Genomic DNA, 21,102 nt, shown 5'->3' on the forward strand with positions numbered 1-21,102 from the left:
CTACCAAGCTTGCTGATTCCTACCAAGCTTGCTGAACGGCTGTTGCCGTTCCGGTCTGGTGGGTTGCAGTGGCCTAAGAAGGAAACAACACACCCCCAAGGAAAATGTTGTGTGTACAAGCGGTCTCAGAATAGTACAGGCCAACTGGGGTGGAGCTTTCCTTGGCTGGGTGGAGAGCACTGCTCAGCATCCTTAAGTCAAGTGTCTAGACCTTGGCACTGCATCCTTCCAGAGGACAGCGTCTCCTTTGGCAACCCCCCAAAGGTAGCAGCTCCTTAAGCAAGGACTCTTAGGGCAGGGCGAGTAGGGCTGAGAAGGAGGGACAGTCCAACCCTTGATGACACACATATAGCTCTCACCCCCAGATCATTCAAGGGAGAAATTCCTTAAATAAAAATGACTCCCAAGCAAAGTTTCCTCTGTAACAGGGGTAACCAGTGCGGTTCAGGTCTTGTTCGATTACAACAGCCATTTTTCCCTGGCCCTTAGCCGTGCTGGCTGGAGCTGATGAGAGCAGAGATATTGGGGTCCAGTCTTTCTCTTCCAGGGCTGCATCTACATTTGTCACCAGGGGGACATATAAAACACATGGGAACCATAATTCAGCACTATCAGCTGTGAATGCATTTTGCAATTTAAAGTCAGGATATTTCTGCCTTATAACCAGAGTTCATAAAGTTGTTTGCATCTACCTTTTAAGCCCCACTGAATTCACTGTGATAAATATGCTTCAGTATTGATGCATCTGACGTTGAAACCAGAGCAATTTAAAGAAGAACCAGTAGAAATAGGATGAAAGGAAACAGGTGTTAGCAAATAAGAGGCCCATTGCTTCAAGTCTGTAAGTCTGCATCTGCACTCCAAATGCCTATATATATATATATATATATATATATATATATATATATATCTAAAAGTTAGAAATAATTTTAGCCACCCAACTATTTGGGATATCCATAGCATAAAAATGTTTCGCAGCTAGCATGCCTCATGAAGTAACGATTTGGTGCTGTGACACAGAACCAGGTGTGCAGGGTCTGGAAAAAAACAACAGGGAAAGCAATAAGCTGCTGCAGGATACTGTTGCATTTACTATAGGGGTCTAGCACCTATGGAGTACATGACATGTGTCCACTGGGATCCATAACTGACCAGCTGTATAGACCTGAACAAGAACCAGAATCAACCAAGGCACCATGCCAATTTAAACAAGCAGTCAAAGCAACTGTTGGGAGAAAATACTAGGAGGATGCATCTTCATGACAGGTTATATATATTCTGGCAGGGGCAGAGAGACACCCTGATCTCAAGCTTTTTTATGAGCTGGGAGATACAGTAACCAAGACCGCAGCTACTGCCCATTGTAGCAATAGCTTCGTAGCCAGATACCATTGTGGAAAGGCCTTGGGACTGTATCATCGATGGTAAAGCTTCTCTTTTTCTGCCCTAATCCGCCGCCCTCCATTTCACATTGCTGCCTGGCCCTTCCCTCCTCCACTCCCAGGAGAAGGAACTCTTCTTTCTCTGGTAAACAGGCGCCGTGGCACAAAGGCCCAGCCTTCACAGCCAGAGCTGCAGTGGAAGGAGGGGGCGGGGAAACACACACACACACACACACACCCCTCCTGCTAGCATTGAAAAAGACATCCAGCTGCTCCACTCACTCTGCCAAGATGGAATGAGGAGCTGCCGAAGAACAAACACAGAAAGCAGCATAGGGGTGGGAGGCTTCTCTGCAGCCAGGCAGGGAGCTCCATTTCTGAGAAGGGAGATGCAGCCATCCCGCACAGACACACCCAGCACACACACCACAAATGTCTGCCCCTAGTCGGCTCCTAATCCTCACAGCTGCCTGTTGCTTCCCACTCACTCCGCACTGCATCCTCCATCCGTGGCTCGTAAGGGCTTTGGCAAAAGTGATCGCACGGAGCTGCTCCTCCTCCTCCTACCCAGTTATTACTTCCTCGCCACTATGCTGATCTCAGTACACTACAAACCCACTCCCTCAAAATGGTCGCTTCAGAGGCCATCTCATGTCGGCAAAGCCAGCTATCAAAACACAGCTTGTTAGCACAGGGCTGGTAGCAGGCTGCGCACTCTACCCTGAAAGTTAATGCTGCCTTCTTTCCCTTATAGACCAAGGCTCCAATGGAACTTAAAAACTACAGGATTCAGCAGATGGAACATACAGTACTCCTTGAAAGCTCAGCTTTTATTTTTTAAACATTTCTAGAATTCACAGTTGAAGAGGGGAGGGAAAATATTGCTTGCGTGCTGGCATGTTTGTTGAAAACAAGAAGAGGGAAAGATTTGGGATGGGGGGGTGGGAGGGAGGGAAGTCTTTCAGCACAGCTCACAGTTCATGCATCTTCTAACAAGCTGAAAGTTCCCCCTCCTGCGTTCCCACACCCTCACAAGAGAAATGAAACAACACGTTCCATATGCTGTGACCTCCCCTCTCCTTTCGGATTGCAGAAGCAGACCAATTAAGCAACATGCATGTGAATTTGCAAATGTGTCCTAATATACAGTACGGAGGATATTTTATGCAGAGGACAGCTCTACATTGAGTTCTAACATGCATAAATGAGAAATGATACAAGGGATGAGGAAGCAGAGCAGCACATATCCTTAAGTTCACTGGACAACATTCCTCTTTTCCTCTCTCTTTGTGAACCAGGAATAGCCAAGTGGAGTGGAGTCACTAGAGCAAAGCAGGGTGTGGCAAGTCTGGAAACAAATCTTTCAATTAGAAGCCATCAGAGGCTCCAGACTTGGGGAGCCTCGGGTTGAGAACAGTTGAACAAAATGGTCTGCTATTTATTACTGAATAGAAATTAAAAAACAACCCTGAGGAATCCAAGCAGCGCCTTTTCTGCATGATTCTCACACAGCAACATGTTGGCAGCTCCACAAGAGGGTGGGCCATATGTTTTTGGACACAATAAGCTAATTCAGCTGCGCTTTTTAAACTCTTGTCACTCACAGCTCTGCCATATCAGCTTCTATTAATATGGTATCTGAGCTTCTCTCTCTCACACCCACACACGGCAGGCATATTAGGAATATTTCCAATGTTACTAGGAAGCAGATTGCTGGATGTTTAACAAATACTGGCAAAAGAGAGAGATAGAAAGACAGTGCTTCCTTCTGTAGGGCAGAAATTCTGGAGAAATAACCTGCTGACCACTTCCTGGTCTTTCTGCCTTCCGTGTCCATGCTGCTCCACATCCACGACACAGGACTCAAAGCCTTCATATTCTCCCAGTCAGTGCAAAAAGCAAGTGGGCAGCATGCAAAAAAATAAATCATGGAAATAGGCACTGAGGCACACTTCAGTGCTGGTGGCGCTGCCAAGCTGTGTGAGGAAACTGGGATACCAAAAGCAGATGCTCTGCACAGCTTAATGCGCTGTAAGCTTTGGACTGCTGCTCCTGCAGAGATGGAAGATTCCAAAAAAGGGCTCTGCTTCTGAGCAAGTCAGCAGTCTGGCTGATTTACTTACAAAAATGAGAGAGATCATATTAAGCCTAAGTACACTTATCCAGGCAGGCAAGCCTGGAGAACATGAGTCACGTTGATCACTGCAATTGAAGACAGCTGCTCCGCATCCTCCTCAGCAGAGCCATAGCTCCTCACCATTCAGAGGCTTGGAGCAAGAGCTGCATGCAGGCAAAGGTCTAGCAGGGGTGAATATTGGTAATCTTTGGTAATATGGTGCGCCCTGAGCAAGGCCAAAATTGAGCACTCCCAAATGAATCTTCTCAATTTTGCACCACCTTGGCTCAGCACCCTGTGCAGGGGAACCGCCCACATTGCCCTAAATCCAGTGCTGGTTGCAGAGATGTCTAGGATCCTGAAGCAAGTGATTCCTTCCTCTCTCACCAGCCAAATCCAGGAAAGACCAAGTGCCCCCTCCAAGTGGACCCTCACTGACCTGCATTGCATTTGTAGGTCTCCTTGTGCCTTGCTGCCCCAACGTCCCAATGTGGTTTTGGAAGAAAGCGCTGGGACTTTTGCTATGTTTTCCTGTTACTTTATTATTATTTTTTAAATAATTTTTATTAACCGACCAATCAAATCAAATCAAATCAAATCAAATCACATCACATAAATTCCGAATTACAAAGCCAAATTTTAAATTTTTGTTGAGGGGACCCATATTTCAAGTTCCGAAGGGGGATTCCGATCAACTTCTTGCTACTGCGTTCATATCCAAATCAGTCCAAATAAAGTTCATAATTCTATCCAGTCTTATCTTGCTGTTTCCACATCTCATCTTGTTCGTATATTTTTTCTTTTTTCTTTATGATCTCTTCTGATAATCTCCTCAAGCAGATAAACACCAATTATATCCTGTGTGAATTTTTCCATTCGTCCAATCCTCATATCGAGATGGTTTCCATATATCATCACTTTCATAAATAACATCGCTCTTTCCATCATTAATCTCAGGATCTGTCGTTCTTAAGTCCCACTGAAGAGTCTCACCCACAATATAAAAACAGCTCTTTTCCTCCTCCCAGACTCAAGTCCTCCGACAGAGCTTGCCAACATGGCGACGGTATTTTTAACTGCGTCATTCCAAAGCTCTTAAACTTTCCACGCTCTTCTTAAAACATGCTTTGGTTAGAAAATTTATATCCACACAGTCGTAAATCCACAGCTTAAGTCATTAAAACGGCATTTCTGACTTGTGGGGGGGGGGATTCTTGTTTAATCACATAGAGGAAAGAAAGGAAAGCTTTTTCCCCCTCCCCCATCCAGTCCCTTTGCCACACCGAGTCTTGGCATATCTTCTCATGATTGATTCTTGTTCCTCCGACTCGTCTTGTTTATCAGAGAACTCTTCAGTTAGCAGTCTTTACTCCCCCTCCTTCCTTGAAATATGTGCATTCGCTTCTTCCTAATTGTTCCTTTTGAAGTTCTTGCAGCTAGCGGCGCGGATCAGAGACAGCGTCCAGGAGCACTGAGATCCACAGGAGGGCATTCTGCCTAGTGCCCCCATCCCCACAAATTCGGGGGTGGTATAGGGCACAGCAGCCAAGGGCAGGCCCCCCCCCACAATCCTGGGGGGGGGGTAGGGAGGCTATTTACTCCCATCACAGCCTCCTAATTACCCCCTGTGGGTCGGAGAGATGTTACTGTCAGCCATCTTCCGATGCACCCCTAGTGGCCCCTCGTTTTCCTGTTACTTTAGGACAGGTAGTCAAAGAGAGAATTCTTGTTCTATTCCTCTTCTAAAACCAGCGCAGGATTTACTAACCTGTCCACCCCCAACAAAGTCCGTAGAGCAGGAACAGGGAAAACTTGTGGCATGCCAGAAGTTGCTGGAGCACAACTGCCATCATCCCTGACCATTGGCAATGCTGGCTGGGAATGATGGAAGTTGGGAGTCCTAACAACATCTGGAGGGCCACAAGTTCCATACCAGCATACCAGCTGGTATGCATACCAGCAGGTGGTATGCATAGAACTTTATGCAGATTCAGCAGCGGAAAAAGATGGTTGTGCTTGAATGTCCGCCCCCACCCTATCCCAGACTCAGCACATTCAAGAAATGCTTGCCTTTGAGTAAAATACTCGTTGCACAAGAGGATCAACCTTCTCTATTCCATTTGGTTCAACAATATTGAAGCATATTTATCAAACAAGCCTCCTGCTTTTGATAAAAGGCTCCAAAAGCTCTTCAGTTTGTATAAATCAAGATAATGTCACTTCCAACAGTGCCTTACATAAAAGGGCTACCATTTATCCTAAATTCAGCAAAGGTTGCTCAAGAGCCTTGCAATTCAAATCTGAGCATTTTTATTCAATTTATACAATCAACAGCCTTCCCTGTAACCGAAGTTCTCTGAGCAGTTTACAGGGATTAAAACCAAACGAAAAGTACAACAAAATGAAAATAAAACAAAGATAACACAATTATGACATCACAACCAGTCACAGTCCTGTTTTCCATCAGCCATTAAAGCACTCATCTCAGACAGCCAAGCAGCTTACTTCTATAAAGAAGCTAAACCAGGAGTGGGAAACCTCACCCAACCTGAATGTGGCCCTTCAGCTCTCTCCATTTGGCCCTCAGAACTCTCCCCAGGTCACATCTCTCACTGGCCCTACTTCACATATTAAGGTCTTCACCTTGTAGGAATGTGTCCCTGAGCTCTAATAAAGCTTCTTGTCTGTCTGGAAGGAGGGCAGAGAAGGGTATGCGAGTGTGTGTGTGCAGAAACTTCACAGGTGGTGAAATTTACATGTGTTCCTCTGGACACTTTGGCTTCTGCTCCCACCCACCACTGCCATGTGGCCCACAGATGGCTGCCCAAAAGGGAATGCAGCCGTTGGGCTGAAACATGATCTCTCAGTGCTTGAGACTGACTAATGGTAAATGCACGCAAGGACACCAGAGCAAAGCAACCTATGGCGGGTGGAATGTTAAAGAGTCAGGATGTAGACTTCAAAAGTGGTGGTGGTGGTGGGGTCAGAAGATGAGGAGAGGAAAACAGGAATGTCAGGGATAAGGTACAATGTAATAAGGTATTCCTACAGACAGGTGCTCTGTTAGGTTACTGATAACAATGCAGAAGTTTCTGCTGTAGCTGATTCACCTCTTAAACAGAGAAGTGCCACAGATATAGGCATTTTGTCAGATTCTGGGTGTTTGAGTTTTGGACACTACACAATTATTTCGCATGCACTTTTAGCACAGAGCATGATGCGAAGCTCCAAAAGGGGCTAGGAGACGGTCTGCACTCTGTAGCCCAAAGCTCTGTTTGCAGGTTAGTTCAAACTAGCCTGGATTATATACTGTGTCCAAAAGCAAAATGTGAACAGAGTCAACAGCTGCACCACTTTCAGTAGGAAGAAAAGTTTAGTTATAATATGTATGTTTGCCATTATAGAAAATAGCTCTCTTCTTTTTTGCATTGTTTTGTTAAGGGCAGATAATGTTCCAGAGAGCTGTTGAGGAACAAACCACTTTTCCACCCCGTCTCATTCTTACAACATTCCAGCCCCCTCCAGCCCCTATGGTTCCTGCTTACCAACGTAGTATGTGCTAGGAGCCGGCTGGTCATCTAGCCTCGATTCCAAGATACTTGAGGTCTGCGAATCGTGACGAAGCCACAATGCCACACCTAGAATTATTCCTCCTGCCAGCTGAAAAGAAATTTAAGAAGGCAGGTTAACATGACCCCTTCAAATAAATGGGGGAAAAGAGATTGCTCATGCCATAAAACGATTTACCAAAACATTCCAAACCTCGTCACACACCCAAGATGCACTAAACACCCAGGCAAATGTGGGCAGGGTCTGTGAGATGGGATGAGGGATAAGAAGAAGAGTTTGGATTTGATATCCCGCTTTATCACTACCCAAAGGAGTCTCAAAGTGGCTAACATTCTCCTTTCCCTTCCTCCCCCACAACAAACACTCTGTGAGGTGAGTGGGGCTGAGAGACTTCAAAGAAGTGTGACTAGCCCAAGGTCACCCAGCAGCTGCATGTGGAGGAGCGGGGACGCGAACCCGGTTCCCCAGATTACAGATCTACCACCCTTAACCACTACACCACACTGGCTCTCAAGAGATTAAATGAGGTTTTTTTCTCTTCCTCCTCATTTTTAGCCTTGCAACAACACAGTCTCTATATTTTAACTGCATAATTCAGGTGTGCACCGAAGCGCTGTAATGCACCTGGCATAAGGTGGTGCTGTGGGAACTTGGGGTTGTGCCGCAAAAACATTATCATTTCCCCACATCTCACATCTCTGTAGCTTTCTCCAGTGCAACGTTTTTACCGGCTACAAGCTATACCCAGTTTTAAAATACTGGTTCTTTCTCTGAGATACCAGACCAGGATTATAGTCGCACAGTTTTTCTCATAGCTTCTTCCATTCTAGGAGTGCTATTTTCAAAAGCAAGGCAATTCAAAAATCATGGCAACTGAGTCTAGTTTTGCAAAATACAGTGGTACCTCAGGTTAAGTACTTAATTCGTTCCGGAGGTCCGTACTTAACCTGAAACTGTTCTTAACCTGAAGCACCACTTTAGCTAATGGGGCCTCCTGCTGCAGCCGCGCCACCAGAGCACGATTTCTGTTCTCATCCTGAAGCAAAGTTCTTAACCTGAAGCACTATTTCTGGGTTCGCGGAGTCTGTAACCTGAAGCGTATGTAACCTGAGGTACCACTGTAAACATGGTATGAAGGATATTTAAATTTGGACTCCAAAAGACACTGAACAGCTGAGTGAAGAAAGGTAAAAAGAGACAAAAGTATGGGAAATGCCCAGGCCAATCTTGTTAAAAGGAGTATGTGGTACAGCTGCACTGAATCTCCCTCTGCAGTACAGAAAGAAAGAAATCACGCTAAAGAAGATGGCAGCAGAGTTTAGTATTATACATTGCTGTTTGTGAGGAGCATTCCCCTCCCTCCCCATCTTTGAATGTGATTTAAAGGCACAGTGTGTACACATGTGGCAAGTCCACCATAATTCTGGCTTCTACTTCACCATTTGACAAACAAAACAACAGCCCTGAGCTGCTCATAAAAAAGAAAAAACCCAAGAGGAAAACTAAACACTGGCGCAGACTGCAATTTTGCTTTTTCCACTCAGAGTTGGCAAGAATTCTGACAAATTGAAAACACACTGCAATGGGCCTGATCTTTGGCATACTGTTTTTTCCAGTTGCTGTTCCAGGTGTCCAATTCTGCTTCAGCTGCCTGAGCAACACCGCAGAGCTAGAGAACAGTGCAATCTTCCGTTTCTCATGGGAAAACTGGTGGGAGGCAAATGGGTGATGTCTGCAGAAGAGCACAAATGTAACTCTTGCCCCATGTACACATTTCACAGTCACCAAAGAGTCTCATTCTTCTTCTCTCTTTTAAAGAAAGTTACCAAAGTCAGTCTCTCCTGCTCAGATTTTTTTTAAAAATAGTACATTCAAGCATGCAGATTTTGTAAAAAACCCACACCCAATCTTTACTTTATGAGATATACATCCAATAAATACATTGCATGCAATGTCAAATTTTATGTATTGTTTTTTATGCAGATTTTATGTATTGTTATATACATTCTAACTTATTGTCTACTGCTTTATACAAAGCTACCCTCCCCTTCCATTCTGCAAATGGATGGAGCTTCCTGATTCCCCCCCCCCCGCACATTGACATACCGTATTTTTCACTCCATAAGATGAACTTTTTTCCTTCTGAAAGGTAAGGGGTAAATGTATGTGCATCTTATGGAGCGAAAGTGTGGTCCCTGGCAGTGGCGGAGCTGGGGACTTTGGTAGCGTCCTAATGGTGGTACCCGCTTGAGGGGGTGGGGAGAGGTGAGGTGGGGGAAGAGGGCTTTAGAACACTCTTTAGAGTTCCCTCCGTCTGAGGGGCTCTATGACTTGCATGAGAGCAGCCAGGAGCCAGGGCGGAGGGGGATCTTTCTCCCTCATGCACTCTGTATTCCCCCGCTTGCTTTCCTCCTCTAAAAACTAGGTGCATCTTATGGTCAGGTGCGTCTTATGGAGCGAAAAATAAGGAGCTTTATACTTTTCATGAGCAAAAGACTTTGGTTGTGTTTGCTTGCATGTGTCCGCACATAAGCAGTACGGTACATGCTTCAACAGGACACCCCCCCTAATTAAAACCCTTCCAATAGGATCTACTGAAACATGCTTCAACTACTTTTAAAGCCAGCAGAATACTAGCAAGAATTAGAATACATACTACAGAATGGATCAGGAAGATAACAGTGTTGCTTACCATAATTAGATGAAAAGGAGATAGAGGAGGGTGTAAATATCAGCAGGTTGTGGTGAGGATATGGGACCACAAACTGTAGACAGACAGAAAGGCAGCTGGAGAAGCTCATTATACACTTTTAACTCCAGCTTTCTAGATACACATAATGTGGATACAGCCTGTAAATATGTCCTTGCTTTCTGTTCACTTTTATTCTCAAAGAGAGTCTTCTGTCAAAATTTCAAAAGGATTTGAGAGGATAAATTTCCTGTCCTTATGCCAAAGATGTCTATTTGCAAAGTCCCACTTATTGCAATGCAACTTCTCTTCAAGTAAATGTGTGTAGGATTGCAACCCAAAAACTTGATCCCAACCATATTTTACTTGGACATAAGTGCAAGTTAAGATTGCAGCCCCAGATATACTGTGACTTAGAGAAACTCTGCATTCGCCCTTCCTGTTTACACTGCAATGTTTTAGCACCAAAAAAGGCGGCATTGAAATAGAATGTGATTACCACAACAACCTGCTACATTTCATTGTTTTCTGTGCTGATGGGTTTGTCCCACCCTGCATCTGATCTCTGAAAGTCTTTCCCCAAGAAAATTCACCAGAGTCCAGTTCACCAAATTCCAAGTTATTTAATTCAGCAGCACCTATACATAGAACCTTCTCTTTGGTAACTATCAGAACCAGATTTTGTACGCTCATTTAATAAGACATTTGTTTCAGTGGGCTTACTGAAACCACCCTCACTTATGGCTCTTTCAACAAGAAGAAAACAGACTACCAAGCAGGGAAGGCAATATATTCCTGTAAGCGTCAGAGAAGTTGCTGCTAGGCGGAGTGAAAAATCTGGATACCAAATTCATATCTGCATCTGGCTCTTTAAGACTAATGAAGGTTTCGGAACATGGGAAAGATGCCATGAAATATCCTAGCAACTTCCTTCACTTAGAGCAAAGTGCAGCCTTTATTTCACTTGTGCTGAAGGAACACTTAGAGCAAAGTGCAGCCTTTATTTCACTTGTGCTGAAGGAACAGCTCAACGTTTTGGTCAGAACTGTGAAATCTCACAGGAACCTTGTGGTAACTGGTAGCTGATATGCATGTATGCAAGAGGTAACTGTCCATTGTGTGATGCATGCGAGCATTATTATTAGGGAGGCATTGTTAACATGGCAATCCCAAGCCAGGACAATTGTAATTAATGCCAGTAAATCAGAATGTGAGGTTATAAACAAGGATATAACCTACAATAGGACATGGGGTCTCCCCCCCTTTTTTCTTTTCTTTTACAAAACATGCATTTTAAACCCCTTTATATCCTCTCAGAGCACTCAAGCACTGTATAACATTAATCACATCTAAAAAATATTTTATATCCAGTGTGCAATTTGGAGTTCTGTGGGGAAAGCAGCTTTGGACAAAGGGAGGGTAGCAGGGACTGAGAGAGAAGCAAATGATTGCCCTACACCCAGAATCATCCTCAACCCTTCTGTTGTGACGTGGGGTTTGTGATTTCAGCTCTCTTTCATAATATGCTGGAGACAGTTCTCTAGTAACGCTTCTTTATTAAAAGCAACAAGACTAAAACCTGAGGAGGGGAGAGCTACATTTATAGGGACAGGGAACAAGCTAGAAGGGATACATTTTGGAGGGAACAATATCAGGCAATCACAGTCCTGCCTTTTGGAGGCAACCAATAAGACAGAGGATCCAAATACAGCAGCTTAAATGAACCAATAGTAGCTGTACCCTCTGGAACCAAAAGGCAGTTACTTTACCCTAATTCAATTTCAGACAATAATAATACAGATATAAAATCCTTTGACTCAATACACAACACCTTCCTTATATGTTGTAGCATAGAGACTGTTCTCAAAAATGAAAGTGCCTTAGAACTTTGTGTGTTTTTTTCTCCATAACCAATGATCTGATCTCTTTGAAATTTTACACAGAGAACAATACCGCAAAAATGAAAAACAAGCCTGCACTTTTGAAAAAACAACAACCCTGTAATAACCAATATTATTTTAGATTTTAAGATGAACTTTGTTTCATTAATTTTTTCTATTACAGCTATGGATTGTAGGAAAGTTGTACCCAGTAGCCATTCCCCCCCCCCTCCCACGGTGTCCAAAAAACATAAAATTTTGTTCCAAGACCTAAGAGACCCAAAGATTTTATTCTTTGTTGAGAAAGAGCATGTCTTTGCAATAATTTTCACCATCAAAAACTTTTGAGTGCATTGGGCCCTAACGCTGAGAATTTAGGTTTTCTAAACCTAGTTTTTCCACCAAAAAAGCTACATTTATACATTTTTAAAGGCATTTGTAAAATCTTTTGAGTGCTGGTTTATTTTTCCCTGAAATCCTCATCATGTTATTGATCTCTGTGTAAAATTTCAAAGAGATCTGATCATTGGTTATGGAGAAAAAAGATAAAATGCACACAAGGCCGAGGATCTCAAGAGGGACAGAAACACAAATTTCACGAAACTTTGATGTTCTATAAAATTAAAACTGTTTGAGATAGAGGGGGAAAATTTAACCTGGTTTCTTTCAACCATAAGGGAATGGTGTACACCAAGTTTCATCAAAATCCAAGACGGTGGGTGGCATGACCACGTTGAACTGACGGGGAATGACCCTTCTAGAGCATTAGCAGTAGTAACAGAGTAACAAATCTTGTGATACCTGTAAGGCTTAACATTTAATTGTGAAATAAGTTTTCCTGGGCTAAGGCTGCAATCTGAACCCCGCTCCTGATTGTGATGGCTTTGGGGAGGGTGTTAGATTGGTACATAGTCACCTCTGTGCCAAAATCTGCCAGCAGAGAGGAGCATTGATGGGAGCTGGGGGCTCTGCTACGGCAGCAGACCCCAATTTTGTCCTTCTAGGTAGGAAGCTACTGTAATGATGGATGTCAATGTGAACTTTTTCTATGGTTTGTTCTTGTAGATCATGGCATCAGGATAATAGGCATAACTTGACATAAAAAGAGACCCCATTATGAACTCTCTAGACCCTGCTACTAGTCCTTATCTTAAATGTGAGCTGGAAAGTATGCATAAGTATCCTGATTTCCTAATACTTAATAATAGTATTGGTGTGCTAATCCTCCTATAAGATTCCCCCCTCCCCCATAGACAGTAAGTTCTTTAGAGAACTCCAAAGGTAAACTCATGATTCAAAGAGTATTCAGATAACCAGAATAATGTCCTTTCCACTTCACCCTTATCAGTGTAAACAGAGTGGTGATAGACAGGAACTTGCAGGAAATAAACAATTGCACAAAGACATAGAGAGGTTGTAACACTCACATATTCAGGAAACCCCTCCCCTGTCCATAGAGTTACACTGGGCCAGAGTAATGCTTAAAACCCAGATTTTCAATGGCTGCACAGCTCCAACAAGACCCTCTTTTTGACCTAAACTTTCAAGGACCAGCTTCAGACTTCTGTGGACCAAGGAATGGGCCTGCCTTACTGACACAGAACGCTGAACAGGAGGCAAAAGGCAGAGTTCTCCATGCCTGACTTGCTCTCTAGGTACTTCAGGTCAGGTATACATCCCCACTTCCCTTTTCTTCTTTTCCAGTGGGTACTGTGGCAGACTGCCATGCTCATTCTCCAGGGCTTGGGGTAATTCTGCCCAGGATCTCAGGAGAAAGCTGCAAAAGAGAATGTTTCTGGCCAGACGGCTCTGCCCAAGTCTACAAAGTTAAATGCTTCTTCCTAGTAAGAATGGCTTACCAGAAAGTAGCCCACTTATGGAGTGCTCTCCCCAGGGAGGTGCAGCTTTCATCTACGCCATTATGGTACCAGGCAAATTATATTATATTATAGGAGGTTTTTAATCTATGATGTAACTCTATTATTGAGTTTAGAATGTTTTATCATTTTACTGTTGTTAGCCGCTCTGAGCCCGGCTTTGGCTGGGGAGGGCGAGATATAAATAAATAAATAAATAAATAAATAAATAAATAAATAAATAAAATAATTATTTACTATTTCTTAACAACATTTTACTGTTTTTGCTCAAAAATGTATGCCACTCTGTGAAAGTTTCTTAATGGAAACTTAATGGAAACTTAACCGGCCCACGAGTCACCTCCGAACCGAGCCGCTCGCTCGGCGAGTCCCCACGCGCTGCGCTAAATCGGCATAGCCCAGCACAGGGACACTCTTCCACGGCTCCGGAAATCGCTTCTGCGCATGCCAAGATGCTGAAAATCACTTCTGTGCAGGCACGATTTTCAGCATCTGGGCATGTGCAGAAGCGATTTCCGGCGTTGCGCTGTGCCGGTCTGGCACACGGAGGATATCCGCAGGAGTGATCTGGCCCATGCCTGGTAAGCTTTGCCAACCCCTGTGTTAGATCATGCAAGATGGTGGCACAAAGTTCTTTGACAGGAAATGAACACACGACACTCCTGCCTTTAAAAGGCAAAATTACTCATCACATTTGTTCTTTCAAGGAGGTTAGGGCAGCCTTCATACGATTTGTCACCCAATCTGCAAAGACCACCCAGGGAGCTCCGTGACTGAGCAAAATTTGAGGCCAAGTATCCCTGACCCAAGAACTATATTCACTCATGCCAATTTACAGGGTATCACCAGATAACATCATGTCCAAAATTTGAGAAGTAACAGTGCAACCCTCTCCAGCACCATTAGGACTTCAGTCTGAGAACAGACTGGTTTTGGATAGACACATTCAACAAGGAAGTTACAAGCTGTAAAGTATTCCAAGAGAAGCTACTGGTGTCTTTTTCAGACAATCTGTTTTCTAAAAGATGGTACCCAAGGTGAGAGCAGAAAGCAGACCTCAGGCTTACATGTGCTCTCTCTTCTACCATATCTCTCTCCTTCCACTACAGAGAGTGCATTTAAATTGGTGGATTTTCTGAAACCTACAAGAGGGAGAGAACCTGCTCTTTAACAGGTCTATCAGAAAGAGAACTTCATTCTAATCCAGGGGATGAAATACTAGAGCCTTAACAGGCCCTAACACCACAGAGTGGGAGGCTGCTGTTGGGGAAGGGCATAATTCTCTTAGATGATAACATATCTGCAATGCTGGAGAAAGATGGAGTGGATTCTTATGGGTGAAAGGCAACTAAGTTAGAGTAGACCAATTGAAATTAATGTACCTTACTCGTATTCATTAATTTCTGTGGGACTACTTTGAGCAAAACTTAGCTGAATGCCATCCTATTTTGTCTGCTGCTATTGGATTGTTTTTATTCAGCTGTCTTTTGGTATATGATTATTACCTAGTTGAATAGTTGTTGGGAGTTTCTCCATAAGGGAAAAGGTGGGGTATAAATACATAAATAAAATACTACTAATAATAGTAATGTAAAAATAAAATAATAAATAAGATTGTGTACTAAAGTAGCCCTGGTCAGATATTTATCACTGTCCTACAGGGAAGTGAAGGCAGGGAAGGAGGATGGAGATGTAAGGTCCTGGCTGGTTCTATAAAGAAATCCTACAGAAAGGCCACAGTGTTGGCAGACAGGAAATTGCCTGGAAGGAAATCAGTTTACAGGGCACAGATGACACAGCTTTGCAGGCTGTGTAAGGAAGGGTTTAAAAGCTACCCATGACTGCATGTGAGTTCCTGTGCATGCAATATCATATAAGTCATCTCTTGTGTGCCTTCTTTATTGCCTTTTCTCCTGCCAAAGATTTATTGCTTCCCGGAAAGAACTGCAACAGCTCTTTTACACACAAATATGGAACACATTCTTGAGAGTTTGGTGTGATGGGGAGAGGCAGGAGAAGGAAAAGTAAACTTGATAATGCTACATGAAATTGGCCAGCTAGGATCCATGTGGGCAAAAATTTGACCAAGACTGGCTCTTGAGATTGAATCAGTCTACCTAAAGGACACTTGGAAAACCAGTTAGGAGAACATGGGAACCAAACTCCCAGTGCTTCAAACGGTGAATATCCATTCGGTTTCTGCCTCTGCCCCACAGCACACCAGAACTCCTCACTGTGATAAGCTTCTCCTTATTGCAGTATTGCTAGATTATCAATTTGGAATCCTTCTCTAAATCATATTTTTTCCCTCAAAACTCACAGAGGGGCAGGGAAGAGAAGAAGGGAGGACTTCCTACCTCAACCACATCCTCTACCCTCTCATCTTTCTCTGTCCACATAAATTACCTCAACTCAGGAAGCTGCTTGGGAGCCATGCTCCTCACTTCTTCAAATGCTTGCCCTTCTCACCTCAGGCCCACACTAAATTTAAACCTTAGGAAGTCTGTTTTAGCATTCTCAGTTCCATCACACCCAGTTTCTCAGAAACTAGTCTTTCGTTTATACAACCAAAATAATTTCTTCTACTTCAATCCAAACCTAACTTGATTAAAGACTACAAGTGATAGATAATTGCTACATCACATGGTAGATTGTCCTAGCAGCTAATTACTGCTACTAAAAAAACACCATAATGATTTATCTAGCTTCAATTTAGAAATACTAATCTAGCAGACACGATCTAATCTTTTTTGAACACCAGATGCTTTGCTCCTTTGTAAATAAAGAGTAAGTTGCTTTGGGGGAATCTCTTTAAAGAACCAGTTTACTCGAGCATTTTCTACATGATATAGTTAGCGCAAATAAGGGCAATTGTTTTCATCCCCAAGGGCTAGTAGAAAGCAGATTCATGTCTAATTAAACAGCTGCTGCCACCCCCTTCAAACAGTCAAGTTTTCTTAACCTCCCTGGAATGAAGAAATTTCAAAAGTTTGGCTTGATGTGCTGGAGGTCACATAGCAGACCATATTTACTTTTTGAACCACCGGTCTGAATGAATGAGTTTTTACCATTATTCCTAAAAGTTTTGTCTGATCTCCATATTCAGCACTGGGTCTTGACTTCCAGATCTCAGTGCTTTTGACATCCTGGCCATTTTATTTCAACTTGGTTCATACACAAGAGAGAACATTTTCCTGCTTCTGCAACTTAGTATTTTGTTCCTATGGTCCATGTAATTTCAGCAGGTTTTAAGATGGTTCATGCATCTGTTTTAGTGTGTGTGGACATTTGGGGAACAACTAGCAAGGCAGTGACAAGACAGAAGGTATTGCCTGAAATGAAGATAAAGCTGTGAAGTGGAAAAATGTTAAGTACAAAATATTTTTATGATCTCCTGGTTTCTTTGCGTTTTTGCACTAATATTAACATCAAGAAAGATACCAGACAGAAGGCAGAGTTAAAATAGAAGAGTACAACAGAAAACATTGTTTTGCCATTAATCGTAGGAGACCCACAACTCAACTGGGGATCTGGGGGTTGAGATAAATGTGCGCAATAACTTTACTCATGCTTGCCTGATGGGCTGAGTGGCTCAGAGATTTCATTTTGCAGTTTCCCTAAGGAAACTTATCACCACTAGGGCTGTGCTATAAATCAATATATCATCTGACATCAGGTTTTAGATCAAATCGTAATAACCATTTTTTAAAATATGACTTTGCAATTTATCGCATATTGTGTGTGTGGTATTCAAAACTCACAATATTGGAAAAACCAGGAAGCCAATGCTTCTTCCTGCAGGTGCAGCCCTTGCTAATTCCACTTCGGTCAACCTCCAACCCTGCCTCCTGCGGCATCAAGAAATAGCTACAAATCACTACAGGAGGCATACTCAAAAATCACCCAGCAGATATCGCCAAACAGAGCTTTAGCAGTCACTGTGAGTCTCAACCTTCCCTGTCTTCTGTAGCAGCAGCAGCAGCAGCAGCAGCAACAGCAGCAGCAGCAAAACTCTACAAATTACTACAGCAAACTGACTCAAATATCGCCAAGCAGATATGTATCGTCAAGCAGAGCTTTAAGAAATGGTTAGCTCTCCGTCTCCCCAGCCAGCAAGCAGGGACTTATTCGCTCAAGTTTCTTGCTTTTCAAGGCCCCAGGCTGGTAGTTGGCTTAGGGGAAGCCTACAGAGACTTCTGGAGGCCCTTTCCCTCATAGAAACATAAACGGGGGTTAGTAAAAAGAAGACACCTTCCTTTGTCATTTGACCCTCTTCTGTCATTCTGCGTGTGTGTGCATACTGCTTGTGGGTGTGCTAGTGTGTACGTGTGTCTCCCTCCCCCCTCCCATTGGTGTGGTGCATTTGTTTTTGTGAAGCAGCCAGCAAAAAGCACTGGGGTTTTTTATTAACCCAACCCACACTTCACACTTTGCTTTCTGTAAGTGGCAGCCCGGCCCCTTGTTAAAACTGTACTGCTTGTGTGGGTGTGAGTGTGACTGTCTCCCCGACTCCCTCTCCCCTCTGTTGGTGTGCCCAGCTGATGTTTCATTTGGAGCCATGACACTATGGCAAGGAACTTTCCTGGAGGTGCAGGGGTCTGTGGAGAAAGGCTTCTTCAGCTCCCTTTCTTTATCCCCAAGTTTTTTAGCTCAGTCAGCCCTGCAGTGTTTTGCTTGCACTCTGTTTGTTAACTCTTTCCCCTCCAAGTTGCTTCCTTCTTTGCTCTATGATTCTCCTTCCCTCCTCCTTCTTCCTCTTCTTCTCCTTCTCCTCTCTCTGTGTGTGATTGTGGCTTTCAAGTTGCTTCAGAGTAAAAGAAATCCCCCCCCACCCTGCTCTGCTGTTGAATATTTGAATATCTAAAAGTGTGACATTAAATCTGCTTTTTTCTTGTTTAATAATGTAATTAAATTTTCAGGGAACCTTTGATATCTATGCTACTAATCACTTCTAGAGCTTTAACTTTAGAGAAAATGTGCTAATTTGAACAATACTGGTACAGCTGTACTATGACATTAACAATTGTAACAATGTGTTAAAGGTAAGTAAAAAAGGATCAATTTTAGACTTAGACCCATAAGTAGTAGCAGTTGCCAGGACATCACCGTGTTCACCTCTACACAGCTCCAGCCTTATTTCAGATATCGTGATATATCAAAATATCACAATGTTTAACTGGTAATATATTGTGCTGCTGAAAACCAGGTATCTCCCAGCCCTAATCATCACATTATTCAGTTAAAAGTCTTGTACACTGTATACTAAAAGACAAGAATTGCATTATAGGTGGGGCTTATAGAGCAGAGCCATAGCCATGCCAAGGGAGCAGAGAAAAGAAAAACAAAGCCCTCAGGTCTTCCGTGATACTCAAAAAGCACACTCAAAAATCCTTTCTGGGTGTTGCAACAAACAGGCCCGTGGGAGCTTTTATTCCTGTATCTGTTTGTTTTGTTGTTGTTGTTTATGAATTGCTTCCCATAAAACATCCCAAAGCAATTAATAATAAAAACATCAACAATATAAATGTATACATAAATAATTTCATGCCTGATACAGATAGGGGCAGAAAATTCTGCTTAAAAGGCTTGTTGAAAAAGGAAGGTGGTCAACAGGCACCAAAAGGAGAGGCGATGCCTGCTTAATATGTCACAGAAAAGAGTTTGAAAGGGTAGGTACAACCACTAGAGTAAAGGGCTAATTCTTACATCATATGATATTAACCTCCAGATGAGACGGCATCTCTAAGATGCCCTCAGCTGCATGAGATGATGAGATGATTTAAGACTCATGGTACATCCACGACAGGCATCTATAAGCCAAGCTGCCAACCACTTACATCCAAGCACATGTGTGCTTTGATTACATCTTGAGGTAACACATATTCATCTTGCTACTGAATTATATAAAGTACTACTCTCAGTGTTGTATAGCTGACTAACAGCAGAGGGAAGAAAACTGGAATGCATGGGTATAAAATAGTTTCACCAGTTCTTCACAGCTGCAAGTTGGGACACCCATTCGTCTGAGAAAGTGCAAGTTCATGAACAACCTTAACGTTTTTTGTCTACATTAGCAAGGACTTTTAAAATCTGAAGCAGGAAATCTGACACTGTTGTCCTTAGCAGACAGAGGTTGTTTTGGCAAATTTACACTGGGATGAGGAGGACAAAAGAGTCTTCCCACGAGGAAGTATTTGGATTGTATTTGAAGTATTTGTGACGCCACACAAATGGACAGACGCAGTGACAGCACTGTTATAGCACTGAGTTTCCACAAATACGAATAAGTGGAAGATCCCTTAAACACAGAAAGAACACTGTCCTTTCCATACTCAAGACACAAATAACAAGGTCTGATTTCATCTGTCAGAAATGATACAAAACTCACAATACTGTGAAATGTTCACATTCTTTCAAAACAGAGTTTCTATACTACATGCCATTTACATAAATTAGCATTTCTCAAAAAATGCCAATAAAATTATGTTTACATAATAAAATTGCATGTACAGGTAGTTATTGGACACTTTAACTGGGACTGCAACAAATGCTGAGTCATGATTCTTTTTTCACAGTGAGAGTCAGCAATCTCCCATCCACTGGAAAGCTAGTGTACTGATACACCTTAGACTGAAATTGTTATTCTACCTTTGTGCCATCTCTGGTTTAATTTTTCTGGGAAATGTGGCACAACCCAATTGTTACTTAACAGTAATTAAACTGAGGATGGGAACAGGTACACTTCAATACAAGGTGACTATTAATCTCAGTAATTTATCTTGGAGGCCTTCAATTAACCGCTTGGACCAAGGATCATTAGGATGTTAATTTTCACAAGCTGACAAAATAAAAACACTTCTACTGAAAATGGCAACAGTTTGAAAATAAACCACATCAATCTTTGCGGTGAGGTTCAAGTAAATAAAAATAGGAAACTACTAGCTGATTCCTAGAAGTGTGCAGCTCAGAGCAGGGCTTTCTGTGGAATATAACAAGGGTCCACTGTCTGCACCTTCCAGAAGATGTTTTTGTTCCAACAAGCATTCTCAGCTGGATGGAATGGTCTCTCTCTCTCTCTTTTTTTAAATCTGCCTTTATTTTTTGTGCTGTTTTAAATTGGGTTGTTTCCAATTGTATTTTGTACATCACCTTGAGACCTGTATGGAAGGTGATTAATAACAATGATAATACGGCCATGATGCTTCTCATCATCTAACAGACTTACTTTACATTGCTAAAGGGACTAAGGCAATTCATGATACAGTTTAGATAGCCAAACAAGCAGTCCTTGAGCTGCCAATTATCCACAAATAGACTTCACCTGGCCAGAGAGACCATACATAACTAATTATGGTTTGAACAAGTGGATGTGGGTAAGTCTTTTAGGAATCCTCTCCCTATCCACAAAAATAAAAATACTCTTAACAATAGCAAAACATTCCAAATTTGGTTGCCATATTTCATATTTTTAAGAAAGACCCCAAAATTGTTTTTTCCATCATGTTGCCATACATTCAGGTTTTCCCTGAAATTTTGCCAATTCAGCAAAATCCCCGCCACCGCCGCCATTTTTATACACAAAAACCAG

General features: G+C 42.7%; 1 protein-coding gene across 1 annotated transcript in view; it reads right to left on the reverse strand.

Annotated features, from left to right (window-relative positions):
- The window catches only part of CD81 (CD81 molecule), a 60,678-nt gene that overhangs the window by 28,895 nt on the left and 10,681 nt on the right, over positions 1-21,102 (reverse strand). The window contains exon 2 of the mRNA XM_081842269.1: positions 7,044-7,158. Coding sequence (XP_081698395.1) covers positions 7,044-7,158 — 115 coding nt within the window. The remainder of the gene's footprint in view (positions 1-7,043; positions 7,159-21,102) is intronic.

This window comes from Podarcis erhardii, assembly GCF_964252035.2.
Source record: "Podarcis erhardii genome assembly, chromosome: 1".
Lineage (NCBI taxonomy): Eukaryota > Metazoa > Chordata > Lepidosauria > Squamata > Lacertidae > Podarcis > Podarcis erhardii.